Consider the following 27202-nt stretch of genomic DNA (forward strand, 5'->3'; position numbering starts at 1 on the left):
AATGAATTCATTAGTCAATCTAGTATACCAGCTAGGTATACTAGGCCAGCTATCATTTAAATCTTTAAAAGTTAGGTTATTAAGCAAAATGTTGTAAGTAGTTAAATTATAATGACATGTAGCAATTACATGTATCATCATACCATGGTAACATATGAAGACATAGTCCCCCCCCCGCCTTTTTTAATCATTTCACTATACAAAACATAATGATGGCCATTCAGTATGCTTATATATCTTGGCTTCCAGATAGAGTTGGAGATATAGAATTGACAGCGGTGCTTACAAAAGAACTACTGGCTTTATGTCATATGACTCATCATCAAATCAAAGGATTCGGTCACCAGAAATGATATGGTGATTTTTCAAGCCCAGAAATACATGGTTTAAGTTATGATCTTAAAATAATTTCAGGGGGTGAAATGATGGCATGAGTGCTAGAGGAATTATTTCTCTGAATGCCATGAAAGTTTTTATTAGCTCATTATTTCATTACAATGTGCCATAGCTCAAATGTTTAAGATTCATTGACTAAACTGTACATGTATCCAGGTCATCCATGAGAGCAAGCTATTGGCCTTGGGCAGACCCCAAAAAGGGTTCTGTATGAAAGCTGAGGTCTCCACTTGTCTTTGGAAGAAAATGAATGAAACTAGATACAAATTCTTTACTGTTATGAGGATAAAATTAATAAATAAGTTCCATTGAATAAAACAGTGGAAAAAATTATAAATTCCCTCCCTTTTCATAGGAAAATTATCAATATGTTAATTAATCCACAATGCAGGAAGTAGCAACAACCATAAAACTGGCCTAGGGACATGGAGAGAGAATTTGTGATGAGGGGACAAGGAATAATGGAGGGGGAGGAATAAAAATTGTTTTATAAAGACTTATTTTATAGTATCTAGGATTCCCTACATAGATTTACAGATCATAAAAGAGGATTTTTTTAGTACCTGAGTGCTACAAAGCCCAAGTTGATTATAGCTTTTCCTCTTACTACAACAGATACTCTATTCATTTTTCTTCATTCTACATCATATCTTTGGAATTATTTTAAAAGACATTACAGCATAGGGAAATAATTATCACACGGACATAGAAAAACCTGAACGCTGTCCTAGCATGTAAAGTACAGGTATATTTTTGTTCTGTGAGATCTGTTCATTGCCAAGAACCTATCAAGAATGACCCTGTCACTGTAATTAATACCCTCAAGTGGGAGAAGAAGATGCATAATGGAGCTTTAATCACTTGCTGCAACTTTATTATGTTGACATTCTACTGTACTTTCATTTGCAACATGTGCCTACTTTGATGCCCCCCCCATTTTGTGGAAGTAAAAGCCTAATGGAGCAGAATTCGGGGGGGGATTTATTTCCATAGCTAACACAAACCCCAAGGTAATATCAAAGCGATTCACTTAAAATAATCGGAGTTAGTGCTTTCTGTGATCTTTGAAACAGAACAACTGGCACTGGGAAGAGCTGACATTTATACTGCTTTACAATTTGCTAAATGCTTTACATACATTAAGTCATTTGAATCATTCAGTAACCTTGGGAAGTAGATATTCCACAAATTATTATCCATTTTGCAGATGATGAAACTGAGGCTCAAAGAGATTAACAGACTTGTCTCTGATCAACCAACAAGCTGCCTGTGGCAGGATTTGAATACAGGTATTCCTAAATTCAAGTCTAGCACATGATCCATCATGCCATGGTTATCCCACCTGTTCCCTTAGAAAGATTACAAGGGAGCATTATTAGGGAAAACAAAATATTGCTCTGGTTTTCCAAAAAGGGAAGAAAATTGAATCTTAAGGCTATAGGCCAGTAAGAAATCACCTAAATTCCAGGAGGAACTAGAGTATATTTTTAAAGGAACAATTATGAAACATTTAGAAAAGGAAATGGTAACAATAAAGAGACAGCATGGCTTTATCAAGAACTGATCAAGGTCAGCCATTCTTATTTTCTTTTGGGGGTGGAAGTTATGATGTTCCTGAAATGCTACATTGGAGGAGCACCATAGTTATGTTTTACTTGAATTTAGCAAAGCGTTTGATAAAGTCTCTCTTGCCTGATATAACAGATCTGTGCCTCAGTACTTGATTTTCCCTTTGGAAATCTCCCAGTAGGAATGCAGTGGAAAAGCATTTATTAAGCACTTACTATGTACCACATACTGGGCAAAGTGCTGTGGATACACATACAAATAAATAAGATATTCTCTGCAATCAAGAGGATAATATTTTAAAAGGGGAATACAGAGGGGTGGTAGCTAGGGGGGGAATGTTTTGGTGGTGTTATTATATAAAACATTGAACAAAAGCCTAAGAATTCAGCAGTCTGGAGATGCAGATCAAATAGTTAAGAAGGACTAGAAAGTGTATATAACACTGAAAGGGACAAGTGTTGTATTCCTGTTAATCTTCAGATTGTCCTCATCTGCACAAAGTGGCAAGGTTTTGCAGACCAGCAGGATGTAAGAGAAAGAAAAAGTGATAAGACTCAATAGCCAAGGGAAAATTGACACAGGATTGGCAGAGACACCAGGGTAAAATGACAGCAGTTTCTCTTTGCTAGGGAACTACCAGTGGGTTCCTTTCTGTTAATCCATAGACAATGAACTAACCATGTCTAGAAGTGACTGGAAGGTCACTACCACTAAGAGAAAACAAGATGGAAAAGGACCAGCTGTATAAATCCATGAAATAAGGGTGAACCCATGGCCACTGTTTTATTTGGTTTTGGTTTTGGTTTTTGGCCTCTCTTTTGAATCCTCAGTGCTTCACCACAAGTACCCGAATACATAGCAGGCATGTAAAAAAGGTTTATTGACTAACTAACTGGGTGCAGAGTTCCTGAGTGTTCTTCTAATGAATGTGTGAACAGAATAGCAATTGGGGAATATGCTGTCATCATCATTATCACCATCATCATCATTATCAATCTCCTTTTCCTTTTTCTAATCCTTCTCCTTAGTCTTCTCTTCCTCCTATTGTCCTCCTCCTCCTTAATCTTCTCTCTTTGTTTTTTTTGGGTGAAGCAGTTGAGATTAAGTGATTTGCCCAGGGTCACACAGCTAGTAAGTGTCAAGTGTCTGAAGTCACATTTGAACTTAGGTCCTCCTGACTACAGAGCCAGTGATCTATCCACTGCACCACCTAGCTGCCCCATCTTCTCCTATTTTTTTAAAAAAGAACCTCTACTTCAGAAAGTGTAATCTCAGATAAACAAACTTACTCCTTCCCCAAAATGTGGGAAGTGTAATTCCCTTACTTGTTTGCCCGTTTCTGTTTCTGGGAAAGGAAATTGGATCAGGTTCATGCTGTGTTTTCTATGCTGCCCTGTCTTCAGAAGGAACAGCCTTGTGGAATGAAATAAACTGCTTTCCATAGAACTCCTGAGTTTGGAGCAGCCTATGTACTCTCTGGGACTGTTTGTGTCCAAGAGAGTCTATGGGCATACAACTACATAGGAGTATCTCTTTTGCGTAATGTTTATTTTATTGGTTCTAAGCAAAAAAACAAAACAAAAAAAAACCAGCGCTGGTTAGAGGTAAGAATGTTTTGTCCCTGTGTGGTGAAGTCATGTTCATTATGCTAAGGAGAATGTGATCTGGGCTTAGTGAAATATAGCACATTCAGTGCCAACAGTTGGAGCTGTACAGTAGGTCGGAACTCAAGAGTGGATTCCAATTGGGTAAATTTGAACTAACCACTCCCCCCTCCACACTGACAAGGCAGTTTGGCTATCCAGGAAGAGATGGAGTTGAGAAAAGAAGTTCTAAGAGCTACAGACACTTTGATATATCTCAGCACATCTATTCAATAGCGTATAGCACATAATTGCCAGGTTAAAGGTGTGGCTCTGTAGGGCTAGGTAGGTCTTCATGGTTAAATAGGATCAGATTAATGGATAGTGGGGCAATCCAGTGCTTAATCAATAAACAAGATTACATATGAAGAGGGAAATATATTACATTCCAAGGACTAGGTTTTGGACATTTCATACTGCTCAACAGGGAAGGAAGGACAGTGGTGAAATTTATTTTTGACACATACTGTGAATCTTTGAAAGATATGCCATCTGACTTGGAAGATATACAATCACAGATGTGAAATTGAGAAAGGCAAATATTAGGTTGGTCAAATTATATGTCTCCAAAGGGAATGTATGCTAGGTGTAAATGGGATGTTTTGTAACTGTGCACAGAAAATGGCACAAAAAGTATCATCAAAGATGTGTGACTTGGAGGAAAAAAAACATCCTTGTCATCTATACACGTCTTGATTATGTAACGCCAAGATGTCAAGATATCAAGAGGAAGGACCACCTCATATTCTGGGTGGACACCCCGAAGAGGATCTGCAGGCAAATGAGGACAGAAGTCACAAAGGATAAAAAGGCCTGGATAAATAATGATCTGCACCATTGATGGGAGCACACACATCAAGAGATTATCAATTCATTCATTGGAAGTACTGCATCTAAATGAAAGGGTGAAGTGAAAATTGCATATGTTAACATTTCCTAATGTAGTAGGAATTCACATTTATATTAACTTTTTTCATTTACAAAGAGCTTTCTTCACTTTAATCCTGTGAGATAGATGGTGAAAACATTATTATCTTCATTTCACAGAGAGGAATATTGATGCTTAGCAAAATTAACATTTATATACACTCCCATGGTTAATAAATACCAGAATCCAGGTCTTCTAGTGCTAAGTTCTAGAATCCTTTCATATGTTGGTGCTGTTGGGAGAAGCTTTCAAATATATCTTAGGAAAGGGTGATGAGTTGGAAATACTTAAAAGGACAAAATTTTATAAGAACACAGAAGTGAAAGATTCTGTTTGGGTAACAGATACACATATAAAAAGTTAGTGGGAGAGGATGAAAAGAACTGATGGTAGATGGACAGACAGATATAAGAAAATTTAGAGATTATGAAAAGTATGATGAAAGATATTTCTTATTCTGATTATATTATGGAATTGATCAAAATGAATTTCTCAAAAGTTGGAGAATTTGGCTGAAATATATGAAAGGTAAGGAAATTTCTGTCAAAATATTAAGAAACTGAAATACCAGGAGGGACAAGTCATGATTCTATGAATCTGCTAGGACACACTGAAAAATATGAAGAAAGCTTTCAGAGGAATGAATAGGACCTTAAAATGTTACAATTTCAAGAAAAAAATTAACAGCAAAGATCTTTTAAAAACTGATAAATCTGGATGGAAGTAGTGTAAGTCAGAGGAAAATGAGAGGTCTACATAAAAAAATTTCAAGATAACGAGAGAAAAAGGTCAGCTAAGCACAGAAACACTAACTTTAGCCATCTGGTGACTTCGCTGTTGAGTTCTACAGGACTTTTGAGCAGTACATGTACAAATCTTTGGCTATTACTTTCAATAATATAGGAAGGGGGGAATTAAACAAGAAAATGAAACAGAAAATGTTGGCAACTTATTTTTCCCCAATAGAAGATATTTATTTTAGAAACCGGAGGGCACCAACATGAACAAATATGGATTATAAAACTTGTAGAAATTTTGCTACAAAAGTTGGCAGAAAAAGTAAAGAATACACATGTTACAGCAGTGTACCATAAGTAGGCTATCATTGACTACAGTAGCTATGTTAATAGACATCACAGAATATATCAAAGGAAGGAGATTGGAAGGATATGTTTGGCTCAAGAAAAAGTCTTTTATTGTATAAAATGTGACTGTCTTTAAGAGCAGGGAAAGCTGTAGGATACCAGATGTGGTGTTGAAATGAACACATTATAAATCAATAACACCAGCACTCCCATGCTTAGTGAGTGACAGAGGAAAGCCATTTAAATAAGGAGATTTAAATCAGTATGTTGTAAGGTTGCCCACATAACTCATGCCTACATATGCTGCCTGTAGAAACTCATAAGGAAATACGTATCAAATTTTAATTGGAGTAATTTCCTTGACAAGTTTAACTCCTTAGGTATGACCACAGGAAAATCCTGAAACGAAAGAGGAGTCAGACTAGAGAACCACAGCACAAGGAAAGACCAACCAGCCTTTTCTGTTCTCTAGTTCTACAAGTTAGGTCAACTATACAGGCCCACATGCTCAACTCTTTAGCAATCCTGAATTCCTTTCCTACTTGGAGAGGGCTCAACTCCATGGCAGCACTGTGATCGTGGAGACTGTATTTATCTTTGAGAGAGGTGAGGCTCGCTAGATAGGGAAAGAGTGCTTATTTGTTCAGGCATAAATCATTATATGTTTTAACAACCTAATTATAGTCTGTCCTATAGAAAAAGTATAGTTAGCTTCAGTGTTTACATGGAAACTGAGGGTTCATTCCTTTTTGGGTGTAGATCTATATATGAACTCAAATCTGATGTTCCCAAATGTAAAACCTGGATGGGATATGAGCCAAAGAAATATTTGTGAGCAGCTCCCAAGTTTGAATCCAGTCCACAGCTCTGATTCAGGGCCCTAGGTTATAAACATATTACATTTAAAAAAAAGAATGCTTATTAAGCATTCTAAAAAGTTTCATAGCAGAATAGTACCTGACTAAGAGAAAAGTCATTACAGTGACCTTCAAAGTCCTGTAACAAAATACTTTTGGAGCCAGTTAGGCAAGATGGAGGAAAGAGTGGGCAAGTTACTGACATAATTAAAATATTTCTGGACTACTAAGAAGAATGAGGTAGGAGGTAGAACAAAGAATCACAATCTTATGGATAAAGGTTCTCTGAGCCAGCACAAAAACTGAAGAGTATTATATACAAGAAAAGAAAAATTGTCCCAAAGAATAAAAATGCAACAAAAACAAAAACACAAAGAACAACCAATAACAACTTATAACTCAGTGCTTTAATGGATCCCAGATTTCCCTCATATGGGTAACTAACTGCTCCAAGGATTTAATTTTTAACCTATTTAGTCCTATGGTCCTTTCAACAAATGATTATGTTAAATGCATTCATTGTGTACCCCAATCCCAAAGCCCACTGAAATGAGACTCTCTCTTTATTGGCAGAGATCAATGCCCCATTGTCTGCATCAGGGGCTAAGTAGGGGAGAGAAGAGCTCTTCAGTCTCTTCGTTTCTGTTCAAGTTTTCTTCAAGGTATTTCAGGTGCTCCTGGCTTCCCACTTCAAGAGAGAAGATGGACAGGGCCAATTCCACTTCCACTTGCTGAAGAAAGACACGAGAGGAGCCGGCAGTCTTCATCATGTCCCTAGCCTCGGCTTCCTAGAGTAGAGACTTTGGGGATCTTCTACTTGCACGAGACCTAGGGTTTTCTCTCCTGGTTGAGCTCAGTTACCTTGCTTCCAATGGGAGAGCTCCTCTCCATATTGTTGGATATATATTCTCCTATGTATATTTTCTTTGATTTCTGTTTTTGCTACTAACTTGAATAAATAGGTTTCTTGGTTAAGTATTATGTCTGTTCACTGTAGAACTGGTGGTGGATGGGAACGGAATCAATCCTTGGATATAAAGCTTAGGACTCTTCTTCTCCCAATAATGAAAGTGATCAGAAGTTAGATTAAGCCTGACAAACATATCCCCTAAATCCCTAAATAATGGAGTGATAGATATAATTCTAGCCTGGAATCCTCTATTTCTGAGATCAAAGTGGCAGCCAGCCTCTGGCCTCAACCTCCTGTTTCCCTTTCTAGTAGAAATTAAAGTCTCCCTTGAAGGAAGGTAGGGGGGTGATAGGCTAGAGATGTCTATTCTGTCTCCATTTGAGCCACACAATAGTTCCCAATGATACATGTGGGGGGCAGTCTCTTGGCATAATTGCATAAAAATGAAAATCAATTGTGCATGTGAAAATTTTGGTAGGAGTATTCAAGAAGAGGAAAGTGAAGAAAGAGAAGGGAACATTTACTAAACACCTGTTATACGACAGACACTGTGTTAAATGTTTTTTAAAATATTATCTCATTTAATCTTCACAACAAACTTGAATTATAGGTGCTGTTACTATCCTCATTTCACAGTTGTAAAAACTGAGGCAAACAGAAGTGACTCTCCCAGGGTCACACAACTGTGCCTGAGGTTACAACTGAACTCGGATCTTCCCAGGTGCAGCCCCAGTGCTCTATCCATTGTGCAATCTAGCTGCTTCAAATATTGGAATATAAGTATTCTTTTAATAATCAGTGAAAATAAAATGCTTCCACAAAAGTTCACTGATGCCTTCTTATGATCTGATGGTAAACCTGGACAAATGTAGGCTACTCAAGAAGAATTCAAGATCCAAAAGTCCTGCCAAGCTAAAAAAAGATTTAACTACAAGTCAACAGACAGAATGACTGCTGAGGCCCAGCTGGTCCAGTATGGAAACAACAAAAGTTTGTGCAATGAATAATGTTTTGGTGGTGGTTGTTTTTTTTATTTTTTGCCTTTTCAACCTCTGACACGGATAAATCCTTCAAAATAAGCCACAAAGAGCTAAAGACTTTCTTCTGGTTCTTTTAATAATATTTTGGGGGATGGCCCCTGACAGGCAGTGTGATAGAGTGGATGGATGGCTGGTTCCAGTTTGGTCACTGCCATATTGTGATCAAGCCACTAAAATGCTCACTAACCCTGGCTGCTTTCTAAGACTGTAACAACAATGTGGCTTACTCCTACTGGGGCTGTGTAGGATCAACAATACTAGCAAACAGGAGGGCTGCCAGCAAAGGCTCTTTGATCTGCTTTTCTAAGGAAAGCAATTTTAAGGGTTTTACAATCTCACTTTAATCAAACATATATCATTCACTTAGTTTCAGGGGGAAAAGCCAGCACCCTGAACTTCAGACCAAACAGAAATTACAAAAAAAATTACAAACAGAGACAATATAAAGAGAACAACATTTCTGTCTAACCAAACCACAATATACATAGTTACCAGAGAAGCATCAACATCTGGATTTTTTCAAGGCTGGGTGGTGGGTGCTCCTTAACAGCTACCCAGAGTCTCCACACCAACACTCTTCCAATGATTGAGAGTCCCAAACAAAATGCTAACCCCTGAGTTTATATATCCTTCTTAGGGCCTGAAGTTTTCACACCTAATCAGCAAAAGGGTATGGGCCTGGGGCTTAGCACCTAGCAAGACTTAATCAAAGGCACTTGATTACTTTAGCATTCTAAAAGAGAAAACAGTAAAAAAAAAAATCCCACCTTAATTACCAATGCAAAGACCTTCAGGTATAGAGCTCTACCAAAGAGGGAATTTCTACATCTAATTCTTTGCATACATGAAAGCACAAGTTTAAACAAACAAAAAATAAAGAGCATTTACCAATCCATCTATTGCCCCTCATTTTTATTACTATTAGCCGTTCTTTTTCCAAATTTATAGCTATATCTGCACCAATGTATCTGTCTATCTATATCTGTATCTCTGTATTTGTACCTGTTGTTTTTATCTGTATCTCTTTATATCCAATTTTATTTTTACATACTTCTTGTGCCCAAATCATCTGATGCTCAGCTTCAGCCCAGTCACAACACCATCATCCTTTGTATAATGATATGAGTAGGCTGGAACTCTAGATGTAACCCAATTCAAAGGAACTTTACAAGCATAAAGGCTAAAGGTCCAACTCCACTGCTCTACTAAACCCTCTTCTCCAAGGTTTATAAACCAATTCTTTTAACTGACAAATCCAATATTCTTTTCTTGTTCCTCAGTTTCCTAGGGAGAGAGGTGGAGGGGACCGGGGGTCTTCATAGGCCACGCCATGAGAAAAGACCAAAAAGCTTTGAGTTTGGGGGTGGCAAAAAGCTGTATGTTAATTGTTCAAAGACCCCTTTCCTAATCCTCCACTCATGTTTAGAATAGGTCATCAAAAGTTTGGCCCCAAGATGATGATTATTTTTATCAGTCAAAACAACTTTATTATATCTGAGTAATCTATCTCTAGAGACAGTTAAGTGGTACAATAGATAGAGCGCTGGGCCTGGAGTCAGGAATATCTGAGTTCAATTCCAGCCTTAGGCACTTACTAGCCATGTGACCTTGGGGAAGTCACTTAATCTCTATTTGCCTCAGTTTTCTCACCTGTAAAAGGGGGATAATAGCATCTACCTCCCAGGGTTGCTATGAACATCAAATGAGAGTAAAGGGCTTGAGTGCTTGACGCATAGTTAACACTATATAAATGCTAGCTGTTTTTGTCATTGTTAAGTCATTTTGGACCAAGATATAATCTACAACATCATCTACCAGCAGTTCTCAAAAGGTGGTCCAGGGACCCCTGGAGATTCTTAAGACCCTTTTAAGGGATCCATGTGGTCAAATTATTTTCATAATAATACTAAACTTTTTTTTAGGGGGGAAGGCAGGGTAATTGGGGTTAAGTGACTTGCCCAAGGTCACACAGCTAGTACATGTGTCAAGTGTCTGAGGCCAGATTTGAACTCAGGTCCTCCTGACTCCAAGGGCCGGTGCTCTACTCACTGCGCATCTAGCTGCCCCATAAACTTTTAATTTCTAATATGGTAAATATCAATCTATTATCTCTCTGTCTGTGTGTATAGAACCAACATAAATAAAAGCTCAATTTCTAATAGTGTAAAGTGATCCTGAGACTAAAATGTTTGAGAATCAATGTCATATGCCTCAATAGAAAAGGAACCTTTACTGAAAGATCATGAATCTCTGAAGAACTGAAATAAAGATTTAGTCTTAGGTTCCAAAAGCCAATTGTACAAGTACAGAAAGCAAAGACTCCAAGCTTAGCAGCATACCTGTACATGTACATATAGGCCCACAAAGCCCTTTCCCATGTGTATAGTGCTTTACAATTTTTCAAAGTATTTTCAGGGTTTACCTAATTTGATCCTTTCTTTAGCTGTAGAAACATATTTTGTTTTTGAAACAAGATTAAGGAGTGAGAGAAGAAAGAACAAAGCATCAAAAAGACTTGATATCTTTAAGGGGCATTCATTGATGCTTCAAATTTAGGTCATTGTAAAGACTAGCTTCAAAAAACTTCTGCCATTTCATTGTTATCACTTATAAGAAAAACACCAAATTACAGTTATTAGCCCTCTCATTTATGATGAATAGTAAAGAAGCATACACAGATTTGTCCATCATAAAATGATAAATACATAAGTACATAAAATGACCATATTCTAATTTGTAGTGTAGTGACTGTTTTTGGTTTTTGTTGTTATTGTGGTGGTGGTGGTGGTGGGTTTTTTTTAGTATTTGTCTTATTCTATTACATTGTAAGATATTTCAGGGTACAGGGCATGTCTTATGTTTGCATCTTCCTCAGCACCTGACACAGTGCCTTTCATATCATAGGTAGTCAGCAAATATCTGTTGAATTGGCCTGTAGAAAAATAGCAGTGACTTTTCACCTTTTTATAGGTGCAAAATCCTATTATTCATTGTTTAATTTCTTAACCCTCACGTTCTTATTCATCCTAGTTCATGTGTTTAAAATTTCTTATATATATCTCTCTATATATAATATATAGATATATATATATATATACATACACACATATCTGTGTATGTATAGACATACATATAGATACACATATACATATATATTTATATATGCATAACATATATATATGTACACACACATATATACTTTTTTTTTGCTCTGGAACTATGACCTCATTCAAGGTCATTCCTTGCAAGGAATTCCTAATAAGGATATTTATTCCACCAGTGCAGATCAGCAACTTATCTATAACTTTGAAAATGTGTCTTGGGGGAAAGTGAAGAGCTAAGTGATTTGCTTATGATCACATCACAGAGGTGGGAGAGTCAGAGGTGGGAGTAATCAGTACTCTAAGTCTTGACTTTCATTCATTGCCTTTCATATATACATAAATATACTATGTGTGTGTGCGTGTGTATAGATACACGTATACATATACACACATACATCAGCAATAGTCCTGGGAATACAAAACCACAAAGATACATAATATCCATTAATGTGGACAGAAAGACAAGGAAAAATTTGTAGTCCTTTGCTTATTTTTATTCTTCAAAATTTAATGCTTTCTTCCCTTCCACCGCCCAACTAAGAGATTGGAAACATCATATGTTTGAATAAAATCCGTGATAGGAATTGGAACAGAAAACCACCTATTTCATAAGCTTTAGTTAATCAAAAAGAACTAATTTGTAATTGATGTGCAAAATGGCATCTCCTGTTTAACATAATTTATCAAAATAAGGTGCTTTTAAAATTCAAGATGTCCATTTTTAAGAGATTCATTTCACAAAACTAGGGTAAAGTACAAAGATAATAAATGTAAAGTAGTATACCAATAATGAAATATACCATACTTAAGAGAAAATGTATATTAGTAAAAATATTTTGCACAGAGTCAATTATCTCTTCTTTCTAAAGCAGAAAAAGGCAATTAGTGACCTTGCCAATTAATTACTTTTTTCAATATATCTTTTTAAACAACTTTTGACACTGTTGACTGCCTCTTCCTCCTCCTTAAAAGTGATTTCACTTTTAGTTTCTATGGCCCTATCCTATCCCATTTTTCCTCTTATGTCCTTTGATGTAATTTCTTTTTTTTTCTCCTCCATCTTTCCCTCCCAAGTGTATTACCATTTTAATTTAACCAATATTGAGATCCTATTTTTTGCAAAGCACTTCAATACAATGACAAAAATAAGATGGTTCCTACCCTCAAAGAATTTATATTCTACTATGGCAAGGGTTTTTAACCTGGGGTTTGCAGGACATATATTTTAGGGGGGATTTGTGAAATAGGATGGGAAAAAAAATCACATCTTCATTTACACTAACCTTTGGTTTCCTTTGTAATCTTAGATATTTTATTTTATACATTTAAAAATATGATTCTGAGAACAGGTCTACAGCCTTTCCCATACCACAGAATGCCACATAAAAGGTTAAGAACCCTTATACTAGGGTAATATAAGCTCATAGAATAGTGAATACAAAATATTTCAAGGAAGGAGAGAACAATATTAACTGGGAGGGAGACTGGAATCAGGAAAAACTTCATGAAGGAAGGAGCATCTGAGTTGAACTTTGAAGGTAAAGGGTCTTGAGGAGATGAGAAGGGATTTCATTTTAGATGTGGAGAAGAGTTTATTTAGCATATCTGAAGGGAAATAGGAAATAAGGTTGGAAGAGAAGAATGGATCCAGGGTTTGGCGGATGTTAAATGTAAGGCTGACAAGTTTTTCTTTATACTGGAGTCAATAATGAACCATAATATATGAGAAGGAGAATGCAGGAGATTATTTGGACACTGTGTGCATGAAAGATCCCAGAGGCAAGAATGGGCCTAGGCTTTTCTTCTTTCCAAACATCCCTCAATGTTCTCACCCTCAGCTTCAAATAGTATTTCCATCTGGATGATTCCTTAAATCCTGGCATCATCTAAACTCTATTTCATCACTTGAAACTTTCACTGGACAGTTTGACCTGGATATTTCATTGGTACCTCAAATTTAACCTGCTTAAAACTAAATTATTCATTATCCTCCTTAATTCTCCAGTCCTGTAGAAGTCAGTTCTCCAATGACTTTCATATTTCTGTGGATAAATAGTACCACCATCCTACTAGACAGCCAAGATTGAAATTTCAGATTAATCTTTTATTTCACTTCTTTGTCCTTCATCCTTAACCATTTGCCAGATCCTGACCATTGTTACTTCACAATCTTTCATATAATCTACCCTTTCCTCTCTATTTTCTACTACCTTCACACTATTTTAAGCTATCATTAACCTCATGCCTAGTTTATTACAGTATCCTCTTCAGTAGGCTGTTTGCCACAAATGTCTCTTACCTTCATTACATTCTGCATACCTCTACCAGATAAAGTACTATATTAATATCACTATTGTTATATTATTTTATTATTTTTATATTTAATATTTTATTACCATATTATATACAAATATATTAGATATATAACATTATATCTCATATTCAGTGTATACATTATATATTATATATAAATATATCATATTTAATAATTATATTATTATTAATATAGTACTAAAGTGCTATATTAATATCACTCCTTTGCTAAATAAATAAGTGTATACACATATATATGTATATGTATGTATATAAATGTATGTCTCTCTGTGTGTATATAGACATAGATACTTATATATATGTATATATTAAATAAAACTTCAATGGCCCCCCAAAATAAAAAATAAAGTAAAACCTATAATCACTGGAATTGGAGTTGTAAAGTCCCTTAAATGTCATTTAGCCCAATCTCTTTATTTTACTGATGAAGAAACTAAGGCTCAATAAGATAGAAAAATTTGCCCAAGATTCACACAGGTAGTATTAGAGCATATTAAAATCTGAGTTTTCTGACTTCAAATAATGTGCCCTTTCTGTTACTTGCATAACACAAATAACTTGCTTTCCCCTTTATTTTTCATTATTCTACAACTAGAATCTAGCCAAATTATACAATTCACAATTCCCAGTACATGACTTGTTCTTTTCTAACCCCATCTCCTCATACACTTGAAATGTCCTCCATTGTCAGCTTTGTCTGTACCTACCTTAATCGTCCTTCAAGGTCTAGTTTAAGTGTCAATTTTTTTCATGAAACTGCTTCCCTGATCACTCTAGTCAGAAAAGACCTCTTTTCAGACAATTTTCATATATATTTATACACACACACACACACACACACACACACACACACACACACACCATGCTATCCTGTGCCCCCACCTGTCCCCCTCCACTGTAAGTGAGTAGCTTTTCAGGTCACCTTTCAGTAGGTAAGCTAACTCAGTTTAGGTAGAAATATTTCCCCTGATAAACCATTTACTGTTTGTCTCACTAACAAAAATCTATGAAAGTTTAAAATATTGCTCCATCATACTGTTGGGTTGACAATAATTTGTATGACTTTGGGCCTAAAGACCTTTGTTAAAATCATTTTTTCATTCTTTTAAAAAATGTAGTTAATTCAGATTTCAATTCAGCAGCCTAGGAGACATTCAGAAAATGCTTTTGGCCAAAGTAAATGATAATCTAGCAATTTACTCCATTTTGAAAAGTAACAACACTGACCTTTGACTTGGAAAAGAAAACATCATTAAATATAGCCTGGTTTGTCTGCACATTCTAAACAAGCCTTCTAGCAGTTATAAGTGGGGAATCGGAGCAAACTGTTCATTTGCACTCTAAATTTTTCATGTCGAAAAGAATTTATAAGATGGTAAAACTGACAATCTCATCATTTTATAAATAATTTAAATATTGTAAATATCTTTAATATTAGAGAACCACAAATCTATTTATTTATTCTTTCTAACTTGGGTAAGACAAAATGGAAAAGCAGTTTGGTATAGTGGGTGGAGAGATAGCCTTTAAGTCAGAATGACGTAGGATCATTTCTCACCTCTAACACATATTGGCTAAACATAGGAGGCATATAGGTAGCACAGCTGATAGAGCACTGAACTTGGAGTCAGGGAGACCTGAGTTCGAATATGGCCGCAGACACTTATTAGCTGTGTGATCTGGCAAAGTCACTTAATCCTGTTTGGTTTAGTCTGCTGAAGGAAATGACACACCACTCCAGTGTCTTTGTTGAGAAAAACCCATGGACTGCATGGTTCATGGGGTCACAAAGAGTCAGACAGGACTGAACAACAATACCCTAAACAAACCATTTAACAACTCAGTGCCCTAGGCAACTCTCTAAAAATATGTGTTGGAAGAGATGTACCTGATCCCACGGAATGAGGGAGTTTTCTCACCAGGAGACCCCCATGCCAACGAAGGCCAAAAAAGTAATATTTTTAAAAACTGAAATTTACTTACATTTATATAACAGAAAAAGGTAAGTTTAAGAGTATGATCTAATTAAAGAAATATAGTGAATATGATTATTGGTGAATATAAACTGAATAACCCATAGTACAGTAGGAAGATCATTAGATATAGTCACAGAGCCTAGGTTCACACTTTGATTTTACCACTTACTACACGTGTAGTCTGTTTAAATTCTCTTTCTAAAGCTGAATGTTTTAGATTTTCTATTTCTTGTTTTGTTAATCTCACTGAAATTTTTTTGTACAGTTTCATCCATGTAATTTAATTTCATTTAATTGGGCAGATTGACCTCTCTTAGAACTCATCTTTTTTCCCTCTCCATTCCTTATGAATTCCTCCTCATTTTTAATTTTGGTAATTTCCTAGCTCTTGATTATAGTCTTAATCATAATAAAGGAAAATCATTTTATTTCTAAACTGCTAGTGTATTAAAATAAATGAGGGATGCACTCTTCTTCACTTAATCATTTAATGATTTAATTATTTTTAATTTTGTTTATATGCTCTATTATTTCTCTTCAATTTTGGTTATCTCTTCTTTGCTTTTCAAAATCACTACTTTTATACTTGTTCTGGGATTGTTATTTTGTTAACTAGTTTGTTGACCTTGGTGTTGATATAGTTTAGTCTTGAAACATGTTATTCAGTCTTTTTGTTACATCATGTCTTTTCAATGATTCTTATACTACTGATAAAGTTTCTAAATGCTTTGGGCATGCTTCCTTTAAAAAAATTTCTTATTACTTTTAGTATGTATCACTTAATCTATAGCAGCTGCTTGTTTACTGAATTCACCAACTTGGTATTGTTAGCTAATCATGTGCTTCAGGTTATCCTTCTGCAGGATGTTGATGCTTAGCTCTGCCAGCCTTAAAAACGAATTGTCGATTCAATCATTATTTATGAAGCTTGGAAACAGTGATATATGATTATCAAATGCACAGGGATTGTTGTATGCAGGAGATTCCATTCATTTTTTTTAGTTGAAGGCAGCAATAAGTAGAGTAGGTAAGCCCCTTTGTAACATTACTTAACATTAAGATTATGGAATTATAAAGGTTTTAAATTGGAACAGTCCTTACACTTTATTTAGTCCAACCATCTCATTTTACATACGGAGGCCCAGAGATCTTAAGTTGGCTCACTGATACTAGCTTGTAAAAAGTGAAGGACATTACTGGAAGAGATTAAATAAGGAAAACCTAGACTGACATCCCAGAAAGAAATGCATCCGGTAGTCTAACATACAACAAATCTTAACACATTAAATCACTAGGAAATGGTCTCCTTCTAAAAGAATAGCTGGCACAACTACAAAAAAAGTCCAGTAAAAATTACCAAAAATACATAGGATAATAAATTTCAAATGGATAAAAAATCCAAATACAGAAAATCTTAGTACAAAAATTAGAGAATAGAAGCTTATATTTATTACACCTAAGGATTCAGTAAAATATTCACAACCAGGTAAGAAAAAAGGAAATCACAAAAGACAAAATATAGTCTTGATTATATGAAACCAAAAGTATTTTAACACAAAGTCAAAGTGATTATTATCAGAATTAAAGACACATATTTGGAAAATATTTGCATTAAATGCCTTTGATAAAAGTATTATGTCCAAAAAATATATTTTAATTGACCGCAAAACCTAAGATAAGAGCTATTCCCTAATAGACATATGGTCAAAAACTGTTAACAAACTTTTCAAACAGAGAAATGCAATCAATCAATAATCACACGGACATAATATTAAAAATCAAAAATAAAGGAATGCAAATTGTAATAAACCTAACATGTCACCTCACCCTTAGCGAAAAGATTAAAAAGAATGGAAAAATATTGGTACAATGACTTTTAAGAAGTTTGATGTTATTCAGTTGTTTTAGTCATGTTTTAGTCACTTCATGACCCCATCTGAGGTTTTCTTTGCAGAAATGCTGGAGTGGTTTGTCATTTCTTTCTTCAACTCTTTTTATAGAGGAGGAAACTGAGGCAAACAGGGTTAAGTGACTTGGCCAGAGTCACACCGCTAGTAGGAATCTGAGGCAGAATTTGAACTCAGGTCTTCTTTACTCCAGGTCTGGCACTCTACCCACTATGTCACCTAGCTGCTACTTTTAAGAAGACAAATATGCTAATTCAATGTTAGTACAGATGTGAACTGGCTCGAACATTCTGGAAAACAATTTAAGATAATAGGAGAAAAGTTACTTAATTGTTCAGGCCTTTTAACCCATAGATTGCAATACTGTAACTAGGCCACAAGGAGTCTGGCACCCAGAAAAAGATGTAGGGATACAAAAATGTCCTTAAGCAGTTCTCATGAAAATAAGAAACTAAAAACAAAATATTATATGAATGTAGTGGGATATACACCATAAGGCATGATAAATACAAAGAATTAGGAAAAAATCAAAAGAATTGTAGAAAGTTATAGATAGTAAATTAGAGCTAAGAAATACACACACTTACATATTTTATATATATAGATATTAAATAACTTCAACAAGTCAATATCGAGGCACTAAAATTTCAGCTGAGTAAATGGTTTATGCCAATATGCTATCAAAGTTAAAGAACATTTACCCTCTTTCTGTTAACAGATCAGTAAACACAATTTCAGTGTTTTTATTATAAAGATGGTTTTATCTTTAATACGTTATGTATTATATCATATTATATATTTATTGTAACAATGTTATTACTTGAAAAATATCTTTAGCATTAAAATCTATCATTTTTTTCAAAAACATCTTTGTATAACGCAAATCAGAAAAGTGATAAAAGTGAGAATATACTTCAATCTAAACAATTTAAGTAAGTTCTCAGTACCAAAAGTGTGAAAAAAAAATTTCTTCCAAAAGTAAAGCTACCATTCCTTAAAAAATGTAAGTGAAACAAAACAGTTCTTATAATAAGGAGGTCAAAAGGAACCAGAAATCTTACTCAGTCAACATGTAATTTCCTTGCCAAGTGGAGGAACAGAGCAACACATATTTAGAGTATAAGCTCATTTACAAAACATTATGGAGGAGGAAGGAGATAGAAGTATTATAAATAATCTCATTAAATGGTAAAAAGCAATTGAGGAGAAAATTAATCTCTGGAGAACTTTTCCTAAGATCCACCTAAATCAGATCATGTTGACAACAACTGCGTTTAGTACTAGATAATAGCAAATAGTTTTAAGTGAAAGAAATCTCGAATTTTTATGGTTTTATTTTCACTGATGATGACAGTAGAACCACAAAGTTTTGACTTTTACCTCAGTATTCACTGATATTCCATGGAAGGAAATAATATTGGCATTGATGAATATGAAGGTGGAATTAGTGACTGAACCTAACCAAAAATATATAACAGAAACAACACAATTTTTAAATCTGTTGGGCATCAGATTGGGAGAGTTGCCAAAAAGCAGCTTTGTTTTTACTAGCAGAAAAGTGTGATAGGACAGATATCAGCAACCACTAACCCATACACTTGCCTTTGAATCTCTAGAAAATCTTTCTGAGATTAGCTTATATAAGCAAGGAGAATAGTTTTGATGAAAACAGATTTGATATAATCAGAATTTTGATTTTCTACTGGAATGCCTGTATATTTATGATTATACAATAGTGATAGAAGAAACTTTTTTTCAGAGTTCAATCAAGGCCATGAGAACAGGTTATTAACTCTATGGGACCAAGTAAATTTACAAAGTCAAATGAGAGCAAAACTTTTTCTTATTTTTTTTTCTGCTTCTCTGTTCCCTCACCTAAAGACAATTTTCAAAGATCCTACAATAGAGGCATGTATTGGAGTTAACAAATGATGCCTTGTATTCTCACCAATCACTATCTTAGGATCCCTGGGAAGTGAACAAATGAGGGAAACATCACTGACATGTCAGGAATTAAGATATTTCCTGTATGTGAAAGGGAAGCTGGGAAGTTACTTTTCTTTCTCCCTGAATGTTGATCTGACACCATTTTCATTCAGCTAGAAAGGAAATGGAGACTTACCATAAGACAAGGACTGGATATCATGCGTATCTCCTTACAGTGTCATGCAGTATCTACCTGAAACTGACTCCTATTCTGGGTTATACCTATATATACATACACACGCATATATACATATATATGTATGTATATACTTCTATGTTCTATACCTAGGCCAAAGTGGTGTGTAGGTAGAAAGAAGAAAAAATATGAAATCATCCATTTTATTTACATGGCATATTTTTCCTCCCATCCCTAGTTTCAGGCAAGTATTACAGAATAATGGATTACAGGCCTATTGTCTGACTTCAAGACACTGTATCATCTTATTCAAAGTATAATAAAGAGTTCCTTGGAAGTCATGGGTATATTTGCTATTCAGGAACAACTAAAAAATTTCATGGAAGTTAAGAAATTACAAGAATTATATGGATTTACTATTCATATAATTTATTTTTATGGTATATTTACATATATGGTATATTTGTATATAGCATATTTTACCATATACACATAAATTTTGATTGTAAAAAGATAAATTCTATGGTTTTATTTTGCAAAAACTTTACATCCTCTTGTTATTATTGAATATGATTACATATAAAGTATTTCTCCTTTTATAGCCCATCTGTTTGATTCTATGATTATGATTAGATTTATATCTATATGGCCAAAACATTCTAAAAGGAACATTAGGAGTTCCCATAGTAACTCCTTAGGATAAATTGGTATATGTTTTTAATATGGAGCTTTGTAATTGTGACTTATTTAAAGACAGAAAAATCTGATAGGGGAACTTGAGGGGAGTTGAAGTACAGAAGTTGCTCAGAGTTTTGGATTGTCACTTCAATGAAAACTGATACTAGATTTATCCCATTCACTGACTGAAGATAAACCTTGGAAAAGACACTCTTCGGCGTTAATGACTTCATAATCATGGGGAGATCTATGTTTCTGATAAAAAATGGTCAGGTGTAAGTGCCAGAGAAATGAAGAAGGTCCTTTTTGTCCAATCTCATACTTAGTAGGGTGCAGGCCACTACTACAAATTGTTCGCACATATTATTTGCCCCTATTTTATTTATCTATCTTTTCTATTATTTTCAAGTAAAATCTCCTGTATTTTGTTATTCACAGAAAATGTTGCTTTCCAACAAAAGGAATAACAACAAGAAACGACCCACATTTTCAGAATCACTTTGGAGATATATTAAAGAAATAAATAAAGGAAGATGGTTACCTCTCACAACAAAGGTATTTATAAGAAACTTTCCTCAAAGGAGATGTTATTAGAAGATGGAGTTACATTTGTGAGAAATAAAAATACTGAAAGGTGTCTCTTTCGACAACTGTGACTAGGCCATAGACATTTTAGGTGAGATTATGATAAATAACAAAAGGTTTCAGTATATTGGAAAATATAGATTTGTATTATGAATTATGACTTTATAATGAGTATAAAATTTCATTAAAGAAAAGGCTGAGAAAATGTTTTATACAGTTTTATAAAATTCAAGTAAACTAGTAAAATAGGTTATGATCAAGGAATTATGATCAATATTAGATAGAAGAAAAATAAATCATCTTCCTAATTGGAACAAATTCTGTATAGTGTGTTGGTGATACATGGGAGTCCTTTTGGCTTTAAGTATAACTTTTGCTTGAACTATAATTAAAAGAATGAACTTTTTGTAAACAGAAATGTTTTGCTTTCCCAAACCCCAAGAAACACATACACACACTCACACACACACACACACACACATACACACACACACACATTCTGAATGAGACATTATGTATAACATCATAATAGTCTTGTACAAAAGGTAGCCATTTCATAGACTTACTGTATGAGTACGGTATACATAGACACACAAACGTATATGGATTGAAGGTGACATTAGAAAAAAGATATATTCCAGTATAACTATTCAGATTCTACCAGTGTAAGTGATACAACTTTGAAAACTGTTTTAGTTACTTAAAGTTCTATTCCCAGTTATTTGGTAAATTTAGTTCGTTATACTACATTCAAAACCATTTATCAAAGAGAAGTATAATTTATTAATTAAGCTTACGTAAAGAAGTCATACATGTACTTTGTTTTACTATATTCCCTTCATACTATATTCCCTCTTTTTGCTCTTAAGATTATTTTATTTCTTAGGAGCACATATTATTTTAAATCACATTTTGATTATACCAATAGGCAGACATAAATTTGATTAAAAGCTAATTGGAAGGTCAGTTTTTAGGAAACTTTGGAGGGGGCCAGGCTTTTAAAGGTGTATTAGGAAATAACAGTTGGAATATTTGGTACTTCAGTAAAACACCATATTTAATGGAGAAAAAGGTTTAGACAGCCTAAAATTTTCTGGTTTTAATATTATTTTATCTCTTAGTTGAGTGAATTCATATTGATCTGACAGTTTTACAAGAGATTCATGTAAAACTCAATTCATGAAGTGAAAGACCTTGAATTTGGGGTGTGTTGGAGGCAGGGAAGGGAAATCTTTTTCAGGCCAGCAGCAGCTGGAGGATATTGAGAGGCCTGGAACCCATCAGATGAGATCTTTGGAAGGTGCTTATAAATCAAAACGTTATTTTTTATTATTAGATCATCGCAGGATGACGGGCACAGCATTTCACTTGCCCCAAACCTTTCCGGATAACGACAGTCTGTCCACCTGTATCTTCGTGTACCCTGCCTGATTCGGAGTGAGTGCATTGAATTGAGGAGATATCACTTACGACTGAATTTTTCATCATGGCTTTGACAGTGAAGCCGTCAGAAACCAGGGAGTGCGGCTGGTGTACCGGGAGTGGCTGTTGCGGCTGTAGTTTGGTCCTCTTCATCATCTTCTCTGGACTTTTATTTAGGTTCAGGGTCTCTTTTTCTGCCACCATCTTCCTAGGAAATGTCTTGTTCCCACATCCAGTGCTTTAAGAATGACTGGGCGGTGGAGGGGAGGGAGGGAGGAACACTGCCGGAGTGGGGTTATGGAGAGTAAAAACGGCACTGTAATGGTAATAAATTAAACCCTCCAGGTCCTGCCCGGGTTTGCTCCTAGTTCCAGCTGTTTGGCAGCTCCAAGGTGAAGAGGGAGTTTGGGGGAGGGGAGGGGCAGAAAGGGGGGCAGGACCGTATTCTGCAGCTGCAACAGGCTTCCAAAGGTGCTCAGCGAGGTTGCTAGGCAACGTATCAACATCGCAGCGGAACAGTCTCCCAGTGACGTAGGCATTCGAGGCCAGGAGCCGGCAAAGGGCCTCGGGGCGGGGGCGTGAGCGGGGCAGGGGGGGAGATTAGGAAATGAGCAGCAGGTTCCGCACTACATCTCCCAGAAGGCATCAGGGATATGTATGCGGAGATCTGCGCGTGCGCATTACCTGCTCCTCCTCCTTCTCCTCCTCCTCCTCCTCCTCCTCCTTCTCTAAACCCCCTCCTCCCTCCCCCCCGCCCCCCAGCATCTTCAGGGGGCGGGGACAAAGAGAGTGTGAGGGCGGGGGCGGGGACCGAGGGAGGAGGGATCTGAGGGCTTTAAAGCTGGAAACGCTGGTTGTGGGAGGCGAGCGCCGGGCCTCGGGGCAGGCCTCTGTGCGCATGTCAAGCCCCCTTCGCCTGTCCTTAGAGCCACCACCTGCCCTGTGACCATGATAGGTACGTTGGTGTCCTCCAGGTACAGCTGCTTTCCGCCGCTTCTTCCCTCCCCCACCATGTGCTGGTTCTTTACGCAGGTGTGAGACCCTGCTGGTCACTGTCACGGACGGTCTGGGTCACCTGGTGAGGTGAGGGGTGCTCTGAGTGTCCTAGAGTCATGCCTCTCCCTGTGGAGGCCAGAACATGAGATTTATTCTGGCCTCTGGCTTCCCTGGTCCGCCCCCAACTGAGGATCAGAGTGTCCCCTTCCCCCGACCCCCGCTGAGAGGCAGGTGGCGAGCCCACCCTTCCCTTGCCCCGTGGGTTGTGTGAAACGACTGCTCTTCTCCCCCCGAAAACGAGACCAGCCAAAGAACATTTCCTTATATAAGTGCTCACTGGAAATTTACCCCTCCCCCCGCAAGCCCGGCAAACCTTCAAGAGCTGTTGAGGTTTGCGAAGGTCAAGGGCGCCCTTGGTTTTCTCATGCTCATGTTTCTTCCCCATCACCTGTCTAATTTAGCTGCCCTTCCAAGCTTGATCTCCACCACCTTCCCCGCCTTACTGTGTCTGCAAGCAGCCTTTGACCATGCCAGGGAGACCCCCAGAGCAGGAAACGAAAGTGATTGGCATGAAGTGTCAGCTGTGATAGGAAAGGTTCTTCCAATCGGTTTTTAAACTTCTTGATGTCCTTGACTTGTTTTTCTTAAGGCGCTATTTGAGGGAGTGTCTTGAAGTCTGAGACAAAATGAGAGATCCATCTCTCTTGAGATCTTGTGACAGATAGAAATGGAAAACAGCTTTAAAAAAAAGCTTTTTTTTTTTAAAGTTAGAGATTTTCTTAGTATTGTTCCGCAGAATAAGGAGCAAGTTTGTTTTTGTTTTTTTACTCCTATAAATTTGCCCCTGAAAATTAATGGGAAAAACATATGCTTAGCGCCATTTTTATGGGACTATCAGTTATTTGTCACAGCCCATGTTCAGGGTTTTATAGAATTGAATTTGGGATTATTGTTGGCACAATGAGTATTACTGATACAGTATCTTTAATTGTTGCAAGTGAATATTTGGAGCCAGTTCCATCCATAAATGTTCAGAAAACATTACTGTGTTTATATGTGGTTCTTGTTTATTTTTAGAGAAGCAGTCACTTCTTAAACATTTTAATTTTGTTATAAAAATAATGATACAATGTAAAAGAATATTATTCCTGTCTCTGAAGAAGTAAATCCCTTAGTATCATGCTCCTTGGGGACTATGTAGAAATAGGCTACTCTGAGTTTTGAAATCGTGATGACACCATTGGTAGTCCTTTCCTTACCCCTTGTAGCTTGGTACTGCTTTCAGTCAATGACCCATAGAAATGAATGTTTGAAAAATATTAATAATAGCACACATTTACGTATGACCATTTAGAGTTTACAAAACACTTTTCCCACTACGACCTTGGGAGCTAGATAGTGTTAATATGAATATTCTGTTTTATAGAGAACCAGAAAGATTAAGTGACTCCCATGGTCTTGAAGCTAGCAGTAGAACTGGGATTAGAAACCAGTTCTCTGAACTCCAAGTACAACATGTAATTGTCACAAACCAGATAAGTTGATGTTTACACAGACCACTCTGGCAACATGCAAACCCTTCTACAAAGGGAAAAAACAAAATCTGAAGAATAAACATTTCCAATAAAATTTACGTAGAACAAGTCTGAAGTGGGGAAAGAAACACCAGTGCACTGATTAGGAAAGTTTGGATTACTTGGTCTAATATACTTTGGATAGTTTGTGAATTTGGTTATGGATTGCCATACGTTTTTTGTGCCTTTTATTTAGTAACCTTTGCACTGTACTCCAACTACTTTATATTTCAGTGGATATGATCATGGACTCATGACCACTAGAGTTTGTGATCTGGTAAATTGTGACAAGCCAAAAGGATTCTGAATATGTCCTAATGAGGAGCTGTGTTCTGAGGATCATCCTATGTTAGAAGGTTTGCTATAGAGTGATGATATTTATTTGGCTATAGAGGCTAAGACTAAGTCGTGGCTCAGTGGGAAAAAATGTTGGATTTGAAGTCAGAGAACTTGAGTTTGAATCATAGCTCTGCTTCTTACAGCTTGGGCAAGTCATTTAAGTCACCTGGCCTCAGTTTCTCTTGGGTAAAATTAGAGGAGCTGGGCTGGAATATCTTTGAAGTCCCCTGCAGCTCTTCATCTATTATCCTATGCAATCAAGATTTAAAATATGACTCATAGAGGAGTTGTGATAAGCATCAATGGAAAGAGGACTGCATCCACAAAATTTCAGGCCCTTGAAGTATTGAAGTAAGGAAAATCAGCAAGTTTGAAAATAGCCATGTATATGTATATTTTAAATAATTATTTAATAATTTAAATAAATAAAAATTTAAATATTATTATAGTTGGCTTCAGTCTAAGGGCTTCATTTAACCACAGACTATCAACTAAGAAGTGATTATGTTAAAAAAAAACAACCTAGTAGTTGGATAAAACATATCCTATAGTATACTGGTAATTTGGAGAAACAAGAAGTAAATAGTATAGTTGATGCTTTGATTAGATGGTGTTGTGACCCTCACCAATGACTGATGCAGATGCTGCAGAATGTCTTTAGAAGTTAATTTTTTAAATAGAACAATGAAAATAAATGATTAAATATTGGGAAGGAGAGAACATGTCATAGAAAGTGCTAGAACTAGGAGTCATGAGCCCTGCATTGAAATTTTGGCCTCCACAGTTAATATTTATTTAATTTTTCTGAGTTAACAGTCTTCATATGTAAAATATCCACATTACTTGTTCTGTTTCTTAGGGTTTTTGTGGGAAAAGCACTTGGCAGCCCTATTATGAATTATTTTAAATGTCATGTATAAAAAAGCCAAGAGGGAATCAGATGATAGAATGTGGACCACAGACTTGAAAGATGGATAAATTTTAGTAATGATCTATCTGTGTATTTTTCTGTTATTGTAAGAAAAACCATACTGTGATTTTACTGCTATTAGCTCGTTGCACTAAGGAACTTATCATGACCTCCATAAACATGTTATCTTTTTAAAAACTCTTTTAGGAGTGCAAAAATTCTGTGTATTTTTAAAAATCATTAAATCAATTCTGTGTATTTTTTACATTTAATTGCAATGCTTATTCTCATAAAATAGATTGTACTTTTTAGTGTTATCTTTTTAAAAGTAGGGAGATTAGAACACAAGGTTTTACTCAATAATTAATTCTAAAATGAATCCATGTAATTTTGGGGTGGCATAGTCGAAAGTGAACTAAATCCATTCCTAAAAAATTTGTATTTTTAGATGGTGGCTGGAAAGCAGGGACTTGTGTGAACTCCCCACCAGGTCCCTCCAAAAACCTATAAAAAATGTCTCTGAACAAATTCTAGAACTGCAGAACCCACAAAATAGCAGGGGGAAGCAGGGATCCAGCCTAGGACAGCCTGGATGAGGTCTATCATGCATAGAGCAGAGGGGAACAGAGCCCAGGATGGGCGGTGACAGGACCAACCAGACCAGGAGCTGGACGGAACAGATCCTAGAGCCCTGAATCATAAGCTGTGGCAGTTACCAGACTTCTCAACCCACAAACATGAAAGACAACAGAGTAGGTTAGTGGGAAAAGGTGCTGGGGAAAGGGTGGTAGAGTTCATGGTTCAGCCACCACCCTGGGGCCACAGAG

The 27202-nt window shown here is 36.1% G+C and overlaps 2 protein-coding genes across 2 annotated transcripts in view; one reads left to right on the forward strand and one right to left on the reverse strand.

Annotated features, from left to right (window-relative positions):
• The window catches only part of PACRG (parkin coregulated), a 634177-nt gene extending 611370 nt beyond the window's left edge, over positions 1 to 22807 (reverse strand). The window contains exon 1 of the mRNA XM_036767762.1: positions 22605 to 22807. Coding sequence (XP_036623657.1) covers positions 22605 to 22760 — 156 coding nt within the window. The 5' untranslated portion in view covers positions 22761 to 22807. The remainder of the gene's footprint in view (positions 1 to 22604) is intronic.
• A 604-nt stretch (positions 22808 to 23411) lies between these two features.
• PRKN (parkin RBR E3 ubiquitin protein ligase) overlaps positions 23412 to 27202 on the forward strand; it is a 1915523-nt gene continuing 1911732 nt past the window's right edge. Inside the window, exon 1 of the mRNA XM_036765946.1 lies at positions 23412 to 23511. Coding sequence (XP_036621841.1) covers positions 23505 to 23511 — 7 coding nt within the window. The 5' untranslated portion in view covers positions 23412 to 23504. The remainder of the gene's footprint in view (positions 23512 to 27202) is intronic.

Source organism: Trichosurus vulpecula, chromosome 7, assembly GCF_011100635.1.
Source record: "Trichosurus vulpecula isolate mTriVul1 chromosome 7, mTriVul1.pri, whole genome shotgun sequence".
NCBI lineage: Eukaryota > Metazoa > Chordata > Mammalia > Diprotodontia > Phalangeridae > Trichosurus > Trichosurus vulpecula.